This window comes from Piliocolobus tephrosceles, chromosome 9 (genome assembly GCF_002776525.5).
Source record: "Piliocolobus tephrosceles isolate RC106 chromosome 9, ASM277652v3, whole genome shotgun sequence".
In the NCBI taxonomy this organism is placed as follows: Eukaryota; Metazoa; Chordata; class Mammalia; order Primates; family Cercopithecidae; genus Piliocolobus; species Piliocolobus tephrosceles.
In genome coordinates, this window is record NC_045442.1 from 86,048,671 (window position 1) to 86,069,616 (window position 20,946).

Sequence of the window (20,946 nt, forward strand, 5' to 3'; positions counted from 1 at the left end):
CCACATACACTCCACACACACACCACATACACACCACACACACCACAAACTACACACATCCCCACATACACACCACACACACACACACCCCATCCACACACACCACACCCACACACACTCCACATACACACTCCAAACGCCACACACACACATCACACACCCACACCACACACACACCAAACACACCACACACACGTACCATACAAACCCCACATACACTCCCCCCACTCACCACATACCACACACACACATACACACCACACACACCACACACACGTACCACACACAACTCCCCCACACTCACCACACAACCCCCCAACACACACACGATCCTAAGCACCACAGAGGGCCACAAGCTTGACCTCAGTGGACAGCTTGGGCCCAGTAGTAAGCTCTGCACACACACCCTGGGGGGTCAGCAAGGTGGCCCTCTGATAATGCCGCCAGAGGGCAGGGGCTAGGGATGCTGTGAAGATCCCACCCCAACAAAGGCCCCCCTTGGGATCCCCAAGCCAGGCCCAGCTTCTGCTCCAGGTCTCCTGTGCGGATGCTGAGCCCCACCGCGCTCACCTGAACGTGCCCCTCTCCACATCCTGCCCGCTGAGCCGCACGTGGATGCCCTCTTTCAGCAGGGAGCCAAAGGCCATGTACTCTGCCAGCGCCCAATCCACTGTCCGGTTCTTGGTCATGTCCGCACGGCCCCGCAGAATGCGAGAGAGGCCTGTGGGAGGAGAGTGCTGGCCTGAAGGCCACGGGACAGCCAGCTCTGGCGGGGGTACGTAGGTGCTCAGCACACACCCCGCACAAAGCAGGGCAGCCGTCTGTTGATGTAGCTGGAGGGCAAGGATGCTGCAGGAGGGCCCAGGGCCAGGCATCCCTCCTCCAGCTGAGACAAGGGGCCACCCTGAGCCCGTGGGGAGGTGGAGCAGGTACCACTTGGCGAGCATTGGCCTCGTTCCAGACACCATCAGGCACGGAGTCATTTACTCAAATTACACAGCTGTCAAGGTACTCGGATCTGACCCCAAGTCCCCAGGCCTATGCTGTGCTCCTGTTGGCCCCACACACAGAGGCTAACAGACAAACAGAGCGGGCACATGCCCCAGACGCTGTCAGCAGCTGCCCCAGGGCACTCGCTCGGTCTTGGTACAAAATGTAAGGGAACCCCCTCAGAACTCCTCCAGGTGGGTCAGAGGGTGTGTAGCACCTCAATACAGCCACAGGGGACCCTCCGGACTTCCTAGGCAAAGGTCACAGTGGCCCCAGCCAAGGGGCCCCCGGAGTGGGTGGCTGCCCGCAGTCACTGGTCCAGGCCCCGGCAAGCCGTTGTCCTTTCAGCTGCAGAATCCTGCCCAAGTTCCAGGCTGCGTTCCAGCCCCTGCATGGGAGTCCTTGCTTTCCTGCTCTCCTGCCTGACCCAGGGACACCCCAGCAAAGTCATTTTGAAAACCCAACCTAAGACTTGTCACTGGTACCCAGCTGGGAGTGTGGCAACTGGAGCTGCCCAGCTCACCACGCCCACCCTGAGAAGAGCTACTGTCACAGGCACAGACGAGGTGCCGAGAGCTACGTGGACCCACCGCAGACTGAGCGGGAATGCGACACACCATCTCTCTTGCATCCCAACCAACCTCCCTTCGAGGCACAATGTTGGGGTGGGGACAGCAGCCTGGGCTGCAGCCTGCCCAGCAACCTCACCGGTGTGGATCTTAAAGTCCTCCAGGGGCACAGAGCTGGCCACGCTGCCGATGTGGGTGAGCACGTCCTCAGGGATCCCCGTGGCTGGGCACGTCATGCTCTTGGGCTCCCCATCTACGTTGAAGAAGCCTGAGAGGGAGAGAGGCTCCGTCCACACTGGGTCAGTGGTGGCCTCTGATCCCCCTGGCCAGCCTGCCTCCCCAGGACTGAGGGGCCCATGGCTTCCTAAACTCCACTGTCACTCGGACTCACCCTGAGCCCACCCTTGGGACCTGTGACAGCTGGACAGCCACAGCTGCAACTCCCCCACAGGCCCAACACCCACCTCTGGGCCCCAGGGTCACAGCTGTTCTAACCCTGCCCCCAGGAAGGCCCTCTGAGCACCTCGGACTCAAGTATCCAGTGCCCAGGGCTTCCTCTCCCTTCTCCCACCTGGCTGTGCCCTCCCTTTTCAGTGAGCACCTGGCCATCCATGCTCAGAGAGCAATGTTCTCCTTGACTTGCAGGAATCGGCCCCACACAGCTTTAGGACCTCAGGGATAGAGCCTGCAGCCTCTAGACTAGGCAATGACAGCCGTCACCTAGGGCCATTCCAGTCCTGATCCCAGTGCAAGACCTCAAGGCCCAGGGTAGTCTGTCTGAGCCACACATTGCTCGCTCACCAGGCCAGGGGGAGTCCAACCAGTGCTTTATATGCAGGATCTTTTTATCCTTGGACCTGCCATAAGCCTCCTCACAGATCCGGTCGTATTTCGCAATTTCTTCCTGGAATCAGGGGGAAGGTGTGGACAGAGCAGCAAAGCCCTGGGCAGCCAGAGGCCCAGTCCACTAGGACTCATAAGTCCTGGTCCCCGTTACCAAGTTCTTCTAGAACTCTCTGTCTCTGGTCAGTAGGGACCTCATGGCTAGAAGCCAAAGTCTCAGAGTTCGGGGGATCCTGCACGGGTACCCCGAGGCTGGGCAGGCCTGCAGTATGCTCAGCAAGGGGATCGGAGAAGACTGCGGAAACTTGTAGTCCTTGCTCTCAAAGTTCCATGAAGGTGGAAGGACCAACACTCCATAGATAATCCTGGGGACAACCCTAGCTCAGGGCCGCCTCCTACAGGAAGCCTTCCTGCACGCCTGCTCAAGGCTGGGCTTCCCCCACATTGCAGTACCCACCGTGTCCCACCTGGCTGTAACTGCATCCTTAGTTCTTGGTCCCCTTTGGTAACTGGGGCCTCTTGGGGACAAGGACCACAGTGGCTACTTCTTTAAATCCTTAGGGCTCAGCACTGGGCTGGTAACATCTACAACCCCTCCCCAGGTCCCCACGCAGTTTGTCCTAGGTGCCCATGCAGCCTGCCTGCCCACCTCAAACTCCTGCAGGGTGACCGTGCCCTCGGCAATTAGCTTGTCTGCATACTTCTTCAGCACAGGCACCTGTCTGTGGATCTGCTTGTACATGAGTGGCTGGGTGAACATGGGCTCGTCCATCTCATTGTGGCCGCGCCGGCGGTAACAGACCTGCAGGAGCAGCCAGAGGGGCTCATGCCCTCCCCTACGCTATGTGCTCAATGTAGCTGCTGCAAAATTGGGGAATATCCAGGTAGGGCACACCCACTGGGAGCCCTTTGAGCTCCACCATCACTTATCACCGAATGAGTGTCCCATCTCAGGCCTTTGCACAGATTGCTCTTGGTGGCACAAATCTCTCATCCAAGAAGCACTCCCAGCCCTGAGTGCTGAAGATGCTGAAGACCAGGCTGGCTCAGCACAGCAGAGATGAGTCACCCACCCATGCCTTGGCCTCAGTCCCCAGACCCACCAGGTCTACGACAACATCTTTGTTGAAAGTGTTTCTCCATTCGGCTGCCACACTGCACACATATATCACAGCCTCTGGGTCATCGGCGTTCACATGGAAGATGGGTGCATTGACCACCCGGGCCACGTCGGTGGGGTATGGTGAGGAACGGGCCATTCGGGGGTCTGTGGTGAATCCAATCTGCAGAGGCAGGAGAAACCTGCTGCGCCTCTCTGCTTAGAGTGAGATAGAAGGCGCCAGCCTTGGGGACTGAGCAGGGGGATGCTCAAGGTCCCCTGAGGTGCCCGGGGGGATGTGGGACACAACAGGGTGATGGTGAGCAGCCCCACAACTGGACACGGCAACGGCTCCCACGGAGACAGCAACACCACCAGCCGGGTGGAGCCTGCTCTTTTTTGCCAGTCACTTTGACACACTGGTAGTGAGGAACACAGGCCTGAAAAATCCCAGTCCCAAAAACTGCTAATTGCAACCTGGGGCAAGGTGCTTACATTCCCACAGCCTGTTTCCTCATCTATAAAAAGGGCTCACTTAAATTCCTACCTCATAGGATGTTCACAGAAGATGACGTGACTTAATGCAAATAAGGCAATGAACACCGGGATTTCTAAACTCCAGATGAGTTGTTAGAAGCTCAGCTGCCTTAGAGAAAGGGCACCAAGGTCCCTGTGTCTAAGATTGCCAATGCAGGGCTGCACACAGCCAGCCTCCATGAGGTACTCACACACAGGTGCTCCTTTGGTCTTTCCAGCCCTGCTTATCCCTCCCTATTGTGTCCCCCAATTTCACAGACCAGGATGCCAAGGCTGGGCAGATCAGGGTCCTGCCTGGTAAGCAGCACAGCAGTGGGCTCAGAGCCAGAAGCATCTCACTTTCCCCCCAAGCTACTTCCTGGATTTCCAGGAATGCTGACACTGTGAGACCCAGCGTGGAGCCTACATGCTCACCTGGTTGTTGACGACGACGTGCACGGTACCGTTGGTTGTGTAGGAGGGCAGGTCGCTCAGGTGGAAGGTCTCATATACCACACCCTGGCCGGCAAAGGCGGCATCCCCATGAACCAGGATGGACATGACCTGCAGGGCAGGTGTGAGCCAGGAGGGGCTGCGTAGCCCAGCCCCGCACCTGTACTGTGGAGACCCAGGACCTAGCCCTCTGGGCCCACCGTGCAGGGCCCAGGTCCTCGGGGCTCTCTCAGGTGAGCTTGCCTTCTTGCCCTGGACGTCTCCACGGTAGAACTGCTCTGCCTTTGTCTTCCCCTGCACCACAGGGTCCACTGCCTCCAGGTGGGAGGGGTTGGCGACCAGTGACAGAGTGATGTTCCGGTTGGTGACACGGTTGATCCTCTCGTGGTACATGCCCAGGTGGTACTTGACGTCCCCGGAGCCCTGAAGGTGGAAGTGGGAACATGATGGATCCTCCCCTCCCACACCAGACAGGTAGACAAACAGGCAGGCACTGCAGCCCATAGTCAGGTTGGCACATCCCCGGATCCCACTGCCTCGGAGGGCCAAGCCGTCCCTGACCCCTCTCTCCTCATCACACTGCCCCTCCTCACTGGCCCGAGGGAGGAAGACAGGGACCCTGGGCCTTGGCTCAGAGCCTCTCTGCACACTGACCACGGAGCAGGAGAGCATGGGAGTGGGGAAGGCCATCCAGCGGCAGGGAAGACAGGGAGAGAAGGGCAGGGCCTAGGCATCAGTGCGGAGACCCTCGGCCAGGCCGCCGGCAAACACTGAAGCTGAATCCCCCGACTCCTCACACCAAGGGCAGCAATGAGGGACACACAACATTTTACGATCCTGAAGCAAGGAAGACTTACAGCATTCTACACAATATCCTAAGACCGAAAACATACAAGACACCTAAATTCTAACAACTTTGTCATGGGGGAGCAAACCCCCACCCAGCGATAGGGGAAACATATCAAGCTGAGAAAAACATTCATGAACAAATGCAGGAAAAGGGCAAATTCCCTCAATGTACAAAATGCTTTTACAAATCAGGAAGATAAAGCCCAAAAACTCCACAGGAAAATGAGCAAAAGCCACAAGTGGGAATTTACAGAAAAATACGAATGGCTCAAAAGCATGTGAAAAGATAAGCAACTGAATTCATAACAAAGAAATGCATTACAACAAAATCCTCTTTTGCACCTATCATATTGGCAAAGATGAAAGGATTCGAGAGCATGTGGGAGGAAGTGGGGTGAGGGCTCTGGCACCGTCACACACTGTGGATGGGCTTGTTGACATCTGCCAGCTCCTGGGAGGGTCATTCAGTCCCACCCCCTTAGCTCCAGTCACTGCTCTGCTCCAACACCATCTAACAGATAAACTCGCTCACACATGTGCAAGGACCCTCATTAGAACAACCCAAGGCCCAGCACAAGGGATGCTCTAGCTGTAAGAAGCCTGTGTGCAGGCAGGAAACAATGACAACTTGTTAAGTGAAAACAGCAAGGTGCCACCTGGCGTCACGGCTATGCCCATGGCCTCTTACAAATAAAGCTGTGCTAGACAAAGAGGTTTGTCAGTATCAACATGAAATGTTTCTAGAAGTACACACCTAAACACAACAGAAGCACACAAACAAAATTGGCCACAAGAATGGAGTCTCACTGAGGAACATCTTCTCATTGTATAACTGTTGTTCTGTTTTGTTGTTTTTACAATGATCAAATTTCTTTTTCAGTTGAAAAAAAATAGTAATTTCATTTTAAACATCCTTTGGCCAAGTTTTCCAGTATACACACATCTTTGACTCATCGCTTTTATCCGTTTTACAGAAGAGCAAACTGAGGCTTAGAAGGCTGAAAGTGCTAGAACAAAAGGAACAGGATGTCAGAAAGACCTAGGCTAGGAGCCAGTAGGTATGGGTCCACACATGCACACACACACACAGGCAGCAGGTTGGAGACAGCAGGAGAGACAGTCCTGACAGCAAAGGGACACAGAGGAGGGAGTGACAGGCTCACTGTCCAGAGGACCCACAGAGCTACTGAAAGGGAAGATGGGCAGGACTTTGAAAGAGGCTAGGCACTTGGCCGGGAGTGGTGGCTCCATGCCTGTAATCCCAGCACTTTGGGAGGCCGAGGCAGGCAGATCACCTAAGGTCAGGAGTTCAAGACCAGCCTGACCAACATGACGAAACCCCATCTCTACTAAAAATACAAAAATTAGCCAGGCATGCTGGCGCATGCCTGTAATCCCAGCTACTTGGAAAGCTGAGGCAGGAGAATCGCTTGAACCCGGGAGGCAGAGGTTGCATTGAGCCGAGATCGCACCATTGCACTCCAGTCTGGGCAACAAGAGCAAAATTCTGTCTCAAAAAGAAAACGAAAGAAAGAGGCTAGGCAGTCTGGGCTGAAGGCCTGGCCAAGGCCTCCCAGGGAGGGGGTGGGCACAGGAACATTTCCTCAGCAGGTCGATGGGTAATGGGGCCTATCATGGGGAGGGGGGAGGGGGGAGGGATTGCATTGGGGAGTTATACCTGATATAAATGATGAATTGATGGGTGCTGATGAGTTGATGGGTGCAGCACACCAACATGGCACATATATACATATGTAACAAACCTGCACGTTATGCACATGTACCCTAGAACTTAAAGTATAATAAAAAAATAAAAATTAAAAAAATTAAAAAAAAAATAAAAACAAACAAAACAAAACAAAACAAAACAAAACAAAAAGAAAACCATCCTCACCAACACAGCCCAAGGCTCTGTTGGGCAAACAAACGAGCAAGGGAGTCATTCCTGGCTGATGGACAGGACTTTGGACATGGAGGCACAGCCACATGAGCAGAACTGAGCCAACTTCCAGCAAGACTTTGCGTCTCTGGGCTTCAGATTCCCTAGCTCAAAACAGGGAGGTTAACCCAGATTATCCAAGGGCCCTCCCAGCTACCACAGACTGCAGCTCTTGCTCCCAAAAGCCTTAGGGGCCTCAGGCAAACACCCAGCCTCTCGCTGGCTTCTCCACATGCATCCATCTCAAGGTTTATCGCAGCCCGGAAGCTCCCAGTCCAGCCCCTCCCCAGTTCACCTCTCAAATACCCAGCTCTCCAAGGGTGCCGGGACCTGAGCATGGCACCCACCTCGTCTGCCGCCTCCAGCTTGGGGTCAAACTGGCAGAAGATCTGCTCCAGGTCCTTGCGGATCACGTTGGCCAGCACGTTCAGCCTGCCCCTGGAGCCAGAGGGGCCGGGCTCTCACCTGGCAAAGCCCGTAGGCCTCAGGGTTCCCTCCCCCACTGTGGAGGCCTGGCCTGGCCTAATACAGCCCCTTCATGCCCAGAGCCCTCCTCAGGCCACCCGATTACCAGGCACCATCCTCTCCTGCTGCTGTAATGGCCCGAGGCCTGAAGTCCTGTGTTTCCTTGCTGCCTCAGGTCACTCGGCCAGCTCTGCCTAATCCTCTGACCAGACACTAGGCATTCCCAGGCCCCCCATGACAGACAAACCCCAAGTTCCTGGCAGGCCAGCCACAGATGGGGACCCCTGCACCATGCATTTGGATGCCCTCATGCTGATGCGGTCCTGGGCTAGCCCAAGCACAAGCAGCTCCCTGGTCACAGGAAAGGCCCAGGGCCCTTCCCACAGGCCACTCTGCACACGTGCACACACCCACTCAGCAGGACCCCAGCCACACAGGTCTCCGCCCCCCAGGCTGCACTCCCCCTCCTGCTTCCTCACAGGCTCCAGCTCAGAGGTAAAGCCCCACTGCTAAGCAAGCCTCCCAGATCTTCATCAAGGTCAAGGGAAACATGCAGTCAGCTTGCAGCCAGGTCAGAGACCCTCGGCTCATCTCCACAGACCCGCCTGTGGGAGACACAACTTGGGAACAACTGCCCAGGCCCTGCCCTCCCTTCCCTGGAAGAAACCCCTCCACCTCTCCTTATTCACAGGAACCTCAAGAAGCACTTTGCACCCCTTTCTGAGATCTCACCCTTGCTAGGGACAGCAGCAACATGGCCAGGGAGAGAGGGTGCCTGATAACCTGGTTAGTACCCGGCCCCAGGTGACTCTGGCCGAGTGCCTGGCAATTTCTGTGATGAGAAGGCCAGGCCCAGGGACTTAGAACTGTCCAAAAACCCACCTCTCTCCCAGGTCCCACCAACACCTCTGCTCCTATTTCCATCTCATCCCTCCCACCTCTGTCCCCTGGGCTGGAAGAGAATGGGCAAGATGCCAGCGGGGAGGGGGACCCACCTGTGTGGCATCCCCAAGATGACATTCTCGATCCCCATCTCGCTGGATTTGTCGATGATGGTCTTGAGGGCAGGAATCATCACTTCACAGCCCTCCAGGCCAAACCGCTTCTCTGAGGACCACTTCCGGGCCAGGAAGTCTTCAAACCTGCTTGGGGAGAGGATGGGGAGAGGAGAGGGAAAGGGATGGAGAGGGATGGGACTGGGGCTCACAGGGACTGTTCATGAGTGCTCAGAGCTGAGCACTGTCCAGGACAGAGGAAGTCACAAAGCCTCCTTCTGTCAAATGGTCCAGGGCACACCATGGATACCACACCTGTCCCACCCAGCAAGGAACACAGGGTTAGGGGAGGCTGGGAATCTTCCCGGCTGAACCAAAGGCCTCTGCCTACACCCTTTCCCAGCTGCCACCCTCTCTCTTCCTCACAGCCAAGCTTCTCCCACAGGCCACCACCCACCCACTCCTAGCCCACTACCCTCCTGCCACACTCCAAGGGCTCTCTTCACCAAGTCCCAAAGATCTCCACCCAGCTGAATCCAAACTCCAGGCCACACCTCACTGCTCAGGAATCCACTTTGCATCCAGCCGCTGAGTCAGGTGTTCCCCTAGCCCTGCAGCCCTGCGGGACCCAGCTTCAGAAAAGTCCAGTGGGCAGACAGGTGATGCAGCCACATTCACTCCACACCAGGGAGGGATAACTTTCCGCCCAAACGTTCCCACAGCCACTTCCCGCCACTTCTGGCCTTGTTCAGTGTCCTGCTATCTTGTTCTTCTAGAGCCTCATCCCTGCCCACCTGACCTGCTCTGCCTTGGGCCAGCTCTTGGCCAAACTGCCTAAACACCTGGTCCCAACTCTCCTCCCTGCAGCCAGCGGTGAGGCCGATCCAGTTCTGCCTTCCTGTGGTACCCTCCTGCTCTCTTAGGCAGGGCGTGCGACATCTCGTAAAGCCCTGGAGCAGGACCTCCAGCCACTTGGCCCTCCGGGTGGTGCCAACCTCATGGAGCGCACCAGCCGGGCCAGCAGTGTCCGCTTCTCCTCGCTGGAGAACTGCATCACACCAGGGGTCTCAAACTTCTGCCGGATCCACTGGCACTGCTCCACATCGTTGATGAACATGAACTCCAGGCCAATGTGCTGGCAGTAAGTGTTCTGGGGAGACACATTGGGACGCCATGAGGAGCGGGGAAGAGGGATGGCTAACATCCGGGCTGTCTGAACAAAAAAGGCAGTGCCTTCCCGTCCTCTGGCGAGCTCCGACGAGCTGCTTCAGCCGCGCCCCACACACCCGCCTGTGCTCACCTCCAGGCGTCGAATGATCTCCCGCAGAGAGAGGGTGTTTTCAGAGCCCCCGATGAAGGTGGTCGTGGGCAGCTGGAACTCCTTATCAAGGTCAGCCTCCTGCAGGTCATAGAAGGCTGGAGAAGGAGGCGTGGCCGAGCCCCAGGCAGCAGAGTGGAGGGAGAGGGGTCAGGCCCAGGTGGAGTCCTGCAGTCTCACCAGACCTCCCAGTCTCCCCAGTGCCCTCCCTCTGGGTCCAGCCTGGGGAGCAGAAGTGAGAGTGAGCCCAGGGTGGCAGGGAGGACAAGCCTCTCAGGCTTGAACATATGGGACACAAGCTAAGGAAGGTGGCAGGCGGGTGTCCTTCTCAGGAATAACAGGCAGTACACAGGCAAGGTGGAAAGGAGGCCCTGTGGGCTGCTCCCTGGGCTCCATGAATTCCCAAGGATCAGGATGTCCCCTGGGCCCATGTGCCCCTTACTGGGCCACCCACACGGCACTGCTATAGCTGTCCTGAGGAAGTGTCCCCAGTCTTACCCAGTTTATCAATGGTTGTGATCAAGTCTGAGGGCACAAAGGAGTCCAGGTCTGCATCCAGAATGCCCAGGGGGTCCAGCTGCGCCACATGGTGACCACGGATCTGGGAGGAGGGAAAAGGGTAGGGTGGGGCTGGGATCCAGCTGGACAGACCTCCTCCAGGGTGAGGCTCTGGGCCCCAGCCCCGCTCTTCCCATTTCCAAATGTTAAGCTTCCGCATGTCTCTGCCCCATAGCCACTTCACTGCTGCCTAGAAGACCCAGCCATAGCCAGTAAGCTGGAAGGAGCTCAGCCTGGTTTAGAAGTACAACATGCACCTGGCAAAAATAGGAAAAAGACCTATGCGTGAAGGTGTTCACTGCAGTGCCATTAGTAATGGTGAAATTCTAGAAACTTCCCCACTGTCCATCAGCAGGAGACTGGCACATGGATATGGGCGATCCACACAGTGGAGCACTCCAGGATTTTCCATTAAAAGGAAGAAGGAAAATCCCCATCTGATACTACAAGGTAGTCTCCAAAAAATATTGTTAAGCCAAAAAGCAAATTCTAGAAAAGTGTGTATGGTGAACTACCCATTATCTAAGAAAGAGAAGACACAAATAAATATATGCATTAGAAGGGCAAATCATAAAAAAAAATAACATAAAACAAATAATCATCTAGGGGAGGCGACAAAATAGGATAGAGAGGCAGGGCTAGAAGCCAGAGTTGTAAGCAAGAACTTATCTTGCTTTGAAGATTTGACTTTCAAACCTTGTAAATATTTTAATTATTATACAACAAAATTAAGTCTTAAAAATTGAAAGTGAAACGAATCAAATGCATAAATACGTCCACTTAGTGGCATAAATACACAGAGAGAAACTATCCCAACTGACTAATGGAATATTCCCTAAAGACAAACAAAAAAATTCATAAAGTCTTTTTTATTACCAATCAGTCGTAATAGTGTTAGAATTGTTATGCTGGCCAGGCGCAGTGGCTCACGCCTGCAATCCTAGCACTTTGGGAGGCTGAGGTGGGTGGATCACCTGAGGTCAGGAGCTCGAGACCAGCCTGGCCAACATGGTGAAACGCCATCTCTACTAAAAATACAAAGTTAGCTGGGTGTGGCAGCACATGCCTGTAATCCCAGCTACTTGGGAGGATGAGGCCGGAGAATCGCTTGAACCTGGTAGGTGGAGGCTGCAGTGAGCTGAGGTCGTGCCACTGCACTCTATCCTGGGCTACAAGGCGAAACTCCATCTCAAAAAAAAAAAATTGTTATTCTAATATTGTTGCATGTGGGCTGTGGGAAATCAAACAAGCCATTGTACTGGCATCTTTTTGGCATCTCTAAAAGCCAATGGTGCCATAAGATTGACAGGGTCAAGGACAAACCCCAAATCCCATATGTACAGCACGCTAGAAGCATCAGTAAAAACCCTTTCCCGGCTCTGATTCCTGAAATGGCCCAGAAGTAATGATCAAACCAATAGCAGGAAACAGCCAGAGACCTGGACAGTTCTGGAATAGGCAGAAATGTACAAGCTCAGCTTGGAGCATCTTGTTACACTGACATCAAAGCAGTGTTCAAACACCACGAGTGCTGGGAATAAGAAGAGGTTTTCAGCAACTGTAAGGACAGTACATCTACAGCAGATTGAAATTCAACAAATATGCTTACACTCATGTATTCATATGAATCCAAAAAAGGAAGATAAACTTTCATTAGTCACTTCTGGAGTGTGCTAGGTAATCACCTCATAATTTTGAAAATCAGTGAATAAAAGGAAAAAATCAAGCAGTGATCCTGTCTTTCCCACACAATCTGCACCTCAGGATAAACAGAGTTAACAAAGGGAAGTTTCTCCTGATAGCAGGACTTCAGTTTATAAAGAAGTGAAAACAGAATTGGCATATCACCATTTTTGCAACCCCTACTGAGTTAATGGATCTAGGAAATCACTATCCACAGCTGCTAACTGCCATCACCATCACCACTAGGAAGCTGATTTTGAAAAATAAAAAAAAAAAAAAAATCAAATGTCTATGGGATCGAGCCTCTAGATCTAATTGTCAAAGTACAGAAATTACATGGGATAATGGGATGGATGAAATGACATCATGAGGAAGCCATCAGCAAAATCCAGACTCGGGAAAACCCTACAGGACAAACCACCTGGTTTTTCCATATCATAAAAAGAAACAGAGAGGAATCTGCAAAGTACAAGAGACGTAAGAGCCACATCAGCCTACTGCAACCTGTGGATTTAGCTGGATCCTGCTTCAAACAAGCAGTAAAAAGAAAGCACAGGCTGGGCGCAATGGCTCACGCCTGTAATCCCAGCACTTTGGGAGGCCGAGGCGGGCAGATCACTTGAGGTCAGGAATTCAAGACCAGCCTGGCCAACATGGTGAAACCCCATCTCCACTAAAAACACAAAAATTAGCCAGGCGTGGTGGCAAGCACCTGTAATCCTAGCTACTCAGGAGGCTGAGGCAGGAGAATCACTTGAACGCGTGGGGCAGAGGTTGCAGTGAGTCAGGATTGCACCACTGCACTCCAGCCTGGGTGACAGAGTAAAACTCCGTCTAAAAAAAAAAAAAGAAAGAAAGAAAAAAAGAAAGCACAGGACAAAAGGCAAACACAAATATCAACTGCATATTTCATATTAGGCATTATTATGTTTAGATGTGATAATGGTATCATGGCACATTTTTTTAAGGAGTCCTTTTCTCTAGACATACATACTGAAATGTTCAATGAATGAAATGCTGTATCTGGGATCTGCCTCAAAATAATCCAGCAGTGAGCGGGGACTAAGGGAGAAATTGAGGAAACGAGGCTGGTCATGATTGATGGGTGGTGAGCTCACCACACTATCCTTCTGCCTTTTATATGTTTAAATATGCCTGTAACAATACAGTGGTTTTTTCAGTACAGTGTGCAGGTGATTCTAACCAGAGCTGTGCCTGCTACTGGCCTGTAAGGGGCTGCAGCCCTTCTGGTGGGAGCTCATCCACACCAGGCACAAGAGAGCAACACACCTGAATCCAGAGGCCACCCTGCCAGGAAAACTAATGCCTCATTTTGGTTAATCAAAGAACAAAGAGCTACTGAAGGGCTGAGACCTGTGCTTAGAAGATAAGGCTCTCTGGCAGCACCCTGAACATTCCCCTGTATTTAATACACAGTTTTACATCCTTGTTCGTCATTTTTGAAGTCAAGGGTTAGATCACTGCTTCTTTCAGCCAGCCAGGAAAGACACAATACAACTAGCTGCTGTTTGCTCCCAGGTGGCCCACAGTTGATGGGTCCTCAGGCCAGCAAGGGAGCCCAACCCTGCACACCTTCCCTCTTTCATTCCCAGGTAGGTGGTGTACGGGGAACTCCATTCCATCCCACACACTGGGCACCTCATTCAGAAGCAAAGTATCATTTCCATTTGCTAATGCCCCCCTGTACCCTAGCCTTGCAGTGGCTTGCTTCTGCCTCACATTTCCCTGACGGAATACCTCCTACCAGCAGTTCCCAGAGATATTCCAAATGATTATGCTTGTTATGGCCTGAACGCCACAGCAGTCCTCCAATTAGTCCTGTCCAATGAAGACCAAAAACACAGACCATCACTGGGTCTCTGACAGAGCAGAGGCCCAGCTCCAGGAGGAGCAACTGGTGGGGGAGAATTGTTTACTGAACCATTCATTCCATAAACATGAATTAGGCACCTCCTCTATCAGTCCCTGTGTTCTTGGGATGCCCATTCTAGAGGAGAAAACAGAATTAACAAGGGTTAATCTACTCACCCCTCATTCAACAGGCTCTGGAACTGATCCCTTACTAAGTGCTCCTCCACGTACTTGGGGCATGGTGTGTGCAAGGGATAGACCACAAGCACACAAGTCAGTATGCACAAAAAAAATTCAAGCAGGTGGTAAGTGCTCTGAATGGTGATGTGGCAAAGACTGGCTAGAGAAGTGGGTGCCGCTCAGTACAGGACAAGGAGAAGGGCTCTCTGGGGAGATGATGTTGGAGCTGAGATCCCTTCCCCTCAGTGCCTGGCCACACCCCACAAGCCAGTGCAGCCTCTCAGGCTGTGCCTCAGTTGCCCCTCACCTGGTAGGCCCGGATCAGGGACTGCACGGCCAGGTGGTCCTCCACTAACTTGCTGGTCTTGGTCCGGCTTGAGACTGCAGACCTGCTCTCACGGACAACAGAAGGGGGCCATGGCTGAGCAGAGCCAGAAGAGGCTTCCTCGCTGGCTTTCCGGAAGAAGTTGTCCCAGGACTAGGCAGGGCAGAAGCAAGAACGCAGCCAGGTCAGGGCCTGGGAAGAGCCAGGGGTGGACCAGGCTGGGGCCCCAGGGAGTATCAGGTCTTCCTTGAGGACCACAGCTCTCAGGGTCTTCCCAGGGTGCCTAGATGTACATACAAGGATGTTCCCTGCAGAACTGTTTATAAAAATGACAATGTGAACACAACCTACATGGCTATCCATAGAAAACTGGCTAAACAATGATTTTACATTTAGAATGTGGAAGATTACATAGTCTTTTTTAAAAAGGTACATTCGGTATTGTGGATACGGAATGTTGCCAAGATATGTTTTAAAGTGAACGAAGCAGAAAAGGACGTATGGCTGCTACTCTCTGTGTAGAAGCAAAAAGCAGATGTGAACACCTACAGGCATTTGCACGTGTTTTCCAGAAAAACAATGTAAAAGCGCTGTCTTCCGTGCACTCCCATACGGCACTGGTGGGAGGCTCAGTTGGTACAATCTCCATGGAAAGCAACTTGGCAATACCCATTAAAATTACACACACAGGCCAGGAGCGGTGGCTCACGCCTGTAATCTCAGCACTTTGGGAGGCCGAACTGGGCAGATCACAAGGTCAGGAGATCGATACCATCCTGGTTAACACAGCAAAATCCCATCTCTACTAAAAATACAAAAAATTAGCCAGGTACAGTGGTGGCCGCCTGTAGTCCCAGCTACTTGGGAGGCTGAGGCAGGAGAATGGCATGAACCTGGCAGGCGGAGCTTGCAGTGAGCCGAGATTGTGCCACTGCACTCCAGCCTGGGCGACAGAGTAAGACTCCGTCTCAAAGAAAAACAAAAAATTACACACACAGCCACTCCTGGACCCAACTATTCCACTTTGGGGAATTTATCCTATAGATGGCTGTGCAGGTGCAAGATGATGAAGGTGTAAGATGACGCATTGCAGCACTGTTTGCCACAGCCAGAGACTAGAAATGAACCAGATGTCTGTCAGCAGGAATAGGGGTGGAACATACATGCAATGGAATACTACACAGCTGGACAGAGTGAACAATGAGGCTCTTTATGTACTGATGTGGAAAGATCTTGGAGATACATCACCAAGCGAAACAGCAGGGAGCAAAATAGTATGTGTTACAGGTTACTTTTGCATAAAAGGAGACAAATCCAGAGTTAACATTTGCAGTAAGTTTACCTAATGCCAAGTCTTTGAAAGGATATAGATGACACTAAGTTGGAGGACAGCAGGAACTGAGCAGACGAGGCTAGATTAGGAGGGAGCTTTCTGACTGTGTAACTTCTTATACCTTCTGGCTATATATGACTGCACTGCTTTCCACTACAGGTGAAGGTGTCAGAGAGCAACTTCACTTTTCATCCTCCCATCTGATTTAATTTTTTTCTTTACCATCAGCAAGCGTTTATCTTATCAGATCAATACATACACAAACATGTATGTCCCTAATTACATACAAGGGGGCATATGGAGACAGCAGAGCATGAAAAAGGGGCACGGCAGGGCTCAGGTGTGGCAGAGCAGGGCATGGCCAGGGCCTCTCCATCAAAACCACCGCCCACTGCCTGATCCAGCAACTGGAAAGCAACAGGCTTTGATGACTGAGGACCTAAGAGGCAAAGAAACCTGCCCAGGATCACACAGCAAGCAAGCTGCTTCTCCCCACTGCCCTGCCACAGCCTGGGGGCTTCCCTCCCTTGCAGTGGCCCAGGGCAGGGTGGGGGTGCTGACCTTGTGGACACTCCGGGGGTTTTCCAACCAGGCGAAGTACATCTCCTCCATGTAACTGGAGCTGCCTCCACCTTTGCTGCTTGGGAAGGTGGCCGGTGGCCCGGAGGACCTGCTGCGCCAGCCAAACACTGGGACTTCATGTGCGGCCAGAAGCCTCGCAGCCTGTGCCCCAAGACGGGACGGCAACAGCCTCAGCTGATTCATTCTGGACACAGGCAATGAAGGAGAGGCATAAACGACAGGACCAAGACAGGAACAGGCTCTACCAAGCCACTGTCTGCTCATACTTGTCAATCCCACTGGGCAGATGGTGCCAGGCTAGGCAGTGATGAGACTGGGAATGTGACACTCTCCCAGCTCCCTGGGCTTACTGTCTGGTGGGAGCCCCCAGCTCAGTAAACTCCATCAACAGATATCGAACAGCCCTGAGCCCCAGCACTGCTGTGCCCCACACATCCAGACCACACTTCTTCCCTGATAGCCCCCAAAGCCTGTGCAGAGACATGAACCCAGGCCCTTCCTCAGGGAGCACCCAACCTAGGTCCTGGAGCCCACTCAGAGAGCCACAGGGCAGGTGCAGGGAGTACCACCAAGAAGGAGTGGGTCACAGGCCCACCACCCTAGAACCAGGGCAGGGAGTCCTCCAGGGGCCAGGTGTGTCATGCATGGTCAGGAAAAAGCAGGGACAAAAACATTCAATGAGCACAGGTGTCAGGGGATGATAGAGACACAGTATCTCAGGAGGTCTGTGGCTCTAGTCATTGCGACCAAAAGTGACCAGTGACTCCCTGTGACTGCGATCCTGGCCCAGAGTGCCCTCTCTCCCAGGCCCAGACAGAAGGATGGTGACACTAGGCCCAACAATGGCCCCACTTCACTGTAGGAAGGGCTAAGGTCTGGAGGGGCATGAAGAGTAGAATGGAAGGCAGGCCCCGGGCCCAGCACAGCCCTTGGACTGGAGCTGCCCTCCCTGGCTCCCATACTCTGGACACCTTGAGAGCTTACACCCAGGACCAGTGCCACTCAAGACAGCTAACAGCCCAGGCAGCTACAGACTGGAAACCCACCCAGGCCAGGGGGAACCAGGCCCTGCAGCTCATCTCACCTCACTCTGTCACCTGTGCCTTCCCAGGGAAAATACCCAAATCTTGGGCTTTCAGTGATGGGTACTTTCTCCATTCCTCAGAGGGTAAGAGTTCTAAGAGCCTCTGCCAATCCTGAAGAACCCCCAACTCTCCCTATCCAGGCAGGTTAGGGGTTGATAGGACCCGCTGAGGTCCCAGATCACCCCTGCCACTTCATCCTACACATGATGTGTAAAGTGGGACCTCTGTTCCCCACCCAACTGTGAGCAGAACCCCCTCCTCTGCTCCAGCACAGCCACTGCCTGGACAGAGCTCCCCGTCAACACCAGCTAATGCCCTCCTGCCCAGACTGCCCAGCTTGTAAGCTGGGTGCAAGAACCACCCCACCAGGGGTCACCCACGCAGGAGGAGTCCCCTACCCCTGGACAGCTCAGGCTCCAGAAAATGTGCATTCTGGGGTATAACTAGCTCCCAAGTACTGCCCAGGCCGGGCCCTGAGCCAATGCTCCTGGTCAGGTGTGCTCAGCCAACAGGCCACCTGTTGCACCCTTCTGCCTCACCCCTGCCATCAGCTCAACCACGTCACCAGGAACTCACTGGCTGGACTTTCCACAAAAGGTCAGGCCTCACCAGAGGGCAGGGCACAGCCCTCCCTCTAACTCACATAAGCCAGAGGAAAGGGGTAATGTCACCTTGATGGAAGGAGGACAGGCTCCTGGGGCAACCAGCAGCAAGCCTGAACAGAGAAAAATTTCAAAACAAAAAAGATTCCACTGCAGGGAGGAGGGAGGTGAGCTTGGGAGCCTCTGAGTGCCCTAAGTTTCCCTCCCACATCCTCAGCCCCTGAGGCTTCGGGCCATGTGGCCCAGCCCACCAGCCAGTGATGCCAAGCCCTAGAGTGCGGGGCACTCAGGGCCGGCTCCTCTGGAAGCAGGACCTCCCCAAGCGCCAGGCATGAGCTCTGGGGTCAGGCAGCCAGGGTTCCAACTCCTGTTCTGCCTCTGACTATCCCAGAGGACTGGGCAAACAGAAGTCTGTGCCAGCCCAGCTGGCCACTGGGCCCAGGAGCTCCTGAAGCATCAGGGAGAGTCTTCTGGAGCATCAAAAAGAATCCAACAACCCAGGACGCTCTATCATCCCCAGTCTATGGCAAGGAAACTAGATATTAAGACCATCGTCATGGGAAAAAACATAATAGGCACCATTGGGAGCACTGATTCTGGGACAGATACTGTGCTCATTTAATCCTTCTCAACATCCTATGGGGTGAGCACTCAGATCAGTTTCACTTTATAAACAGAGAAACTGAGGTGCAAGAGGCTAAGCTAGAGAGTGACAGGGCTGTGTGTGGTTCCAGGGACTGTGCCCTGATCACTGCAGTCAAGATGTAAGCCAGATTTCTCTTAGCGATGCAATTCCCATCAGCTGAGTCAGAGCTGCTCCCTCTGCCAGCCCCACTCCCACCCCCACAGGAGAATGGGGCAGTTTGGGCCAGATAGGGACAAAGTCTGGCTGTGTCCAGAATGGCCCGGTGCAGGAACACTGTGTTTTATAAACACTAAACAGTCTGGGTTGGCCACTGGACATTGCTGTGGCCTTGACCCAGCCTGGCAGGAGGGCAGCCTGCCACTCACCCCCACCGGCATCCCAGCAGGGCATGAGGGCTCAGTATCTAGAGCCAGAGCCCAAGCCAGCCCTGCTAGTTCCTGCCCATACAGTCAAAGACAGCAGCAAGGAGTGAGAGTCAGGTACCCTGTGCAACCCCCTGCCGAGTCCAGACTCCAGCAGAATCGCCCTGGGTATCTCTTGGGGATCTCTTCTCTTGAAGACACGGTCACAGAGCATCCCCAACCCAACCCAATCTCAGAACTTCAACCCAACCCCAGAAAACTGCCGACACCATGCCCACTAAGACTCCCCTACACACGACCCTGTCTGGGGTGCCCTAGTGAGGACTCTTCCCTAATGCACCCATTGCAGAGATCAGTAAACAGAGGCCGGGAAGGGTTCTCCCCAGAGGGCCCTCCAAGCTGGGCAGCAGCAGAGCCTGGATTCTCTCAGCAGCAGGTCTACTCTGACCCCACTTTCTGAGAAGCGGATGAGCTTTGCTCAGCAACAAACCGCAACTCTAATTAGATGGGGCCTGTTCCAAGACACTGGGGAGGGGATGCTAGCGCCTGCTTGAGCCAGGCGGCCCAGGGGCGTCAAAGGGGTCTCTTCGGTTCGGCGAATGCGTACTGCAGCCTGCTGTGGCCTCGGGATTACCCCGTCACCCTCCCACATCTCCCTAGGGGCAGAAGAAGCACTTTCCATGCTAGCAGCGACCTCAGGCCATGCCGCCCTTTCTCGGGACTCAGTTTTCTCATCTGTGATCGGAGACCGCGGTTAAAACCGTCTATTAGGGTCCTTGGAAGTCTGAAGCTGCCTGCGGGTCCTGCCAGGCGCACAGCGCTGACCCTCCCCATCCCCGGCACAGCTCTCGCAGCCCTGGGCCCTCCCCTGGCCACAGAAGGCGCGGGGCAGTCGGCAGTCCCTGGGCTGAAGAAACCCACCGCGAGCGCCCGCTCCTCTGCGCAGGACCCTGGACTAGCCGGGTGGTACGCGCGCGATGGGCTGGGGGTCCCGGGAGAGGCCGCAGCCAGTCAAGGGCGGAGCCAAGGTCACGGTCTGTTCCTCCTCCCCCTCCCCCCGGCCGGGCCAGGCTCAGGACTGCGGGCAGCGGCGCCCCAGGACCCGGGAGAGAGGAGCTGCGGCGCCCGTCCCCAGAACGGCAGGAGAAGCAGCGGCCCTGGGACCGGGAAGGGGCGGGTCGCCGCGCTCACCAGGCGGGCGGGGTCCACGGGGCAGCCAGGTCCGGAGGCTGCAGGTCAGGGGGCTGCGCGGAAGGGGTGCGCGCGCACCGTGCCAATTACCTGGATCACGTGACGCAGCCGCCCACGGGCGCGCGCCCCTCAGACTCCGCGCGTCGTGACGTCTCCATGGTCGCCCCGCCCTGCGCCTGGCGCTGTCCGCGGTGCTGGCGGCCCAGGCCCGAGGTCGCCCACGGCCGAAAGGAGGACGCCCCCTCTGAGACCGCAGGATGGGGCTGAGGCCCTGAACCCCGTGTGTTCGTTCTAAAACTAGGACGAATGTACCAGAGGACAAGCAGCCTTTGTGTGTAGGAGAGGATAGGTTTTGTTTTGTCGTCTGTAAAATGGGAATGCTATGAAAAGTTCCACTACCTTAGGGATGTTTTGAAAGAAAGATGAGATAATGCGTGAAAAGTGCTTACCCCAAATCTGATACACGTTTTACCCATTCATCCTCCCAGTGA

The 20,946-nt window shown here is 54.2% G+C and overlaps 1 protein-coding gene across 9 annotated transcripts in view; it reads right to left on the reverse strand.

Annotated features, from left to right (window-relative positions):
* OGDHL (oxoglutarate dehydrogenase like) overlaps positions 1-20,592 on the reverse strand; it is a 28,057-nt gene extending 7,465 nt beyond the window's left edge. For 2 of the 9 annotated variants that reach the window (XM_023230128.1, XM_023230127.1), the window contains exons 1-14: positions 16,549-16,856; positions 14,637-14,807; positions 10,535-10,637; positions 10,019-10,134; positions 9,714-9,868; positions 8,719-8,865; positions 7,606-7,696; positions 4,714-4,893; positions 4,453-4,581; positions 3,506-3,685; positions 3,052-3,204; positions 2,361-2,463; positions 1,699-1,827; positions 571-721 (exon numbers count right to left, since the gene is read on the reverse strand). In XM_023230128.1, the coding sequence (XP_023085896.1) occupies positions 571-721; positions 1,699-1,827; positions 2,361-2,463; positions 3,052-3,204; positions 3,506-3,685; positions 4,453-4,581; positions 4,714-4,893; positions 7,606-7,696; positions 8,719-8,865; positions 9,714-9,868; positions 10,019-10,134; positions 10,535-10,637; positions 14,637-14,807; positions 16,549-16,833 (2,093 nt within the window). In that variant the 5' untranslated portion in view covers positions 16,834-16,856. Of the gene's footprint in view, positions 1-570; positions 722-1,698; positions 1,828-2,360; positions 2,464-3,051; positions 3,205-3,505; positions 3,686-4,452; positions 4,582-4,713; positions 4,894-7,605; positions 7,697-8,718; positions 8,866-9,713; positions 9,869-10,018; positions 10,135-10,534; positions 10,638-14,636; positions 14,808-16,548; positions 16,857-19,958; positions 20,000-20,185; positions 20,412-20,545 lie in introns of those variants that run through there. The other 7 variants (XM_023230130.1, XM_023230129.1, XM_023230132.1 and 4 more) reach the window with 7 other exon arrangements.
* Positions 20,593-20,946: the final 354 nt, after the last annotated feature.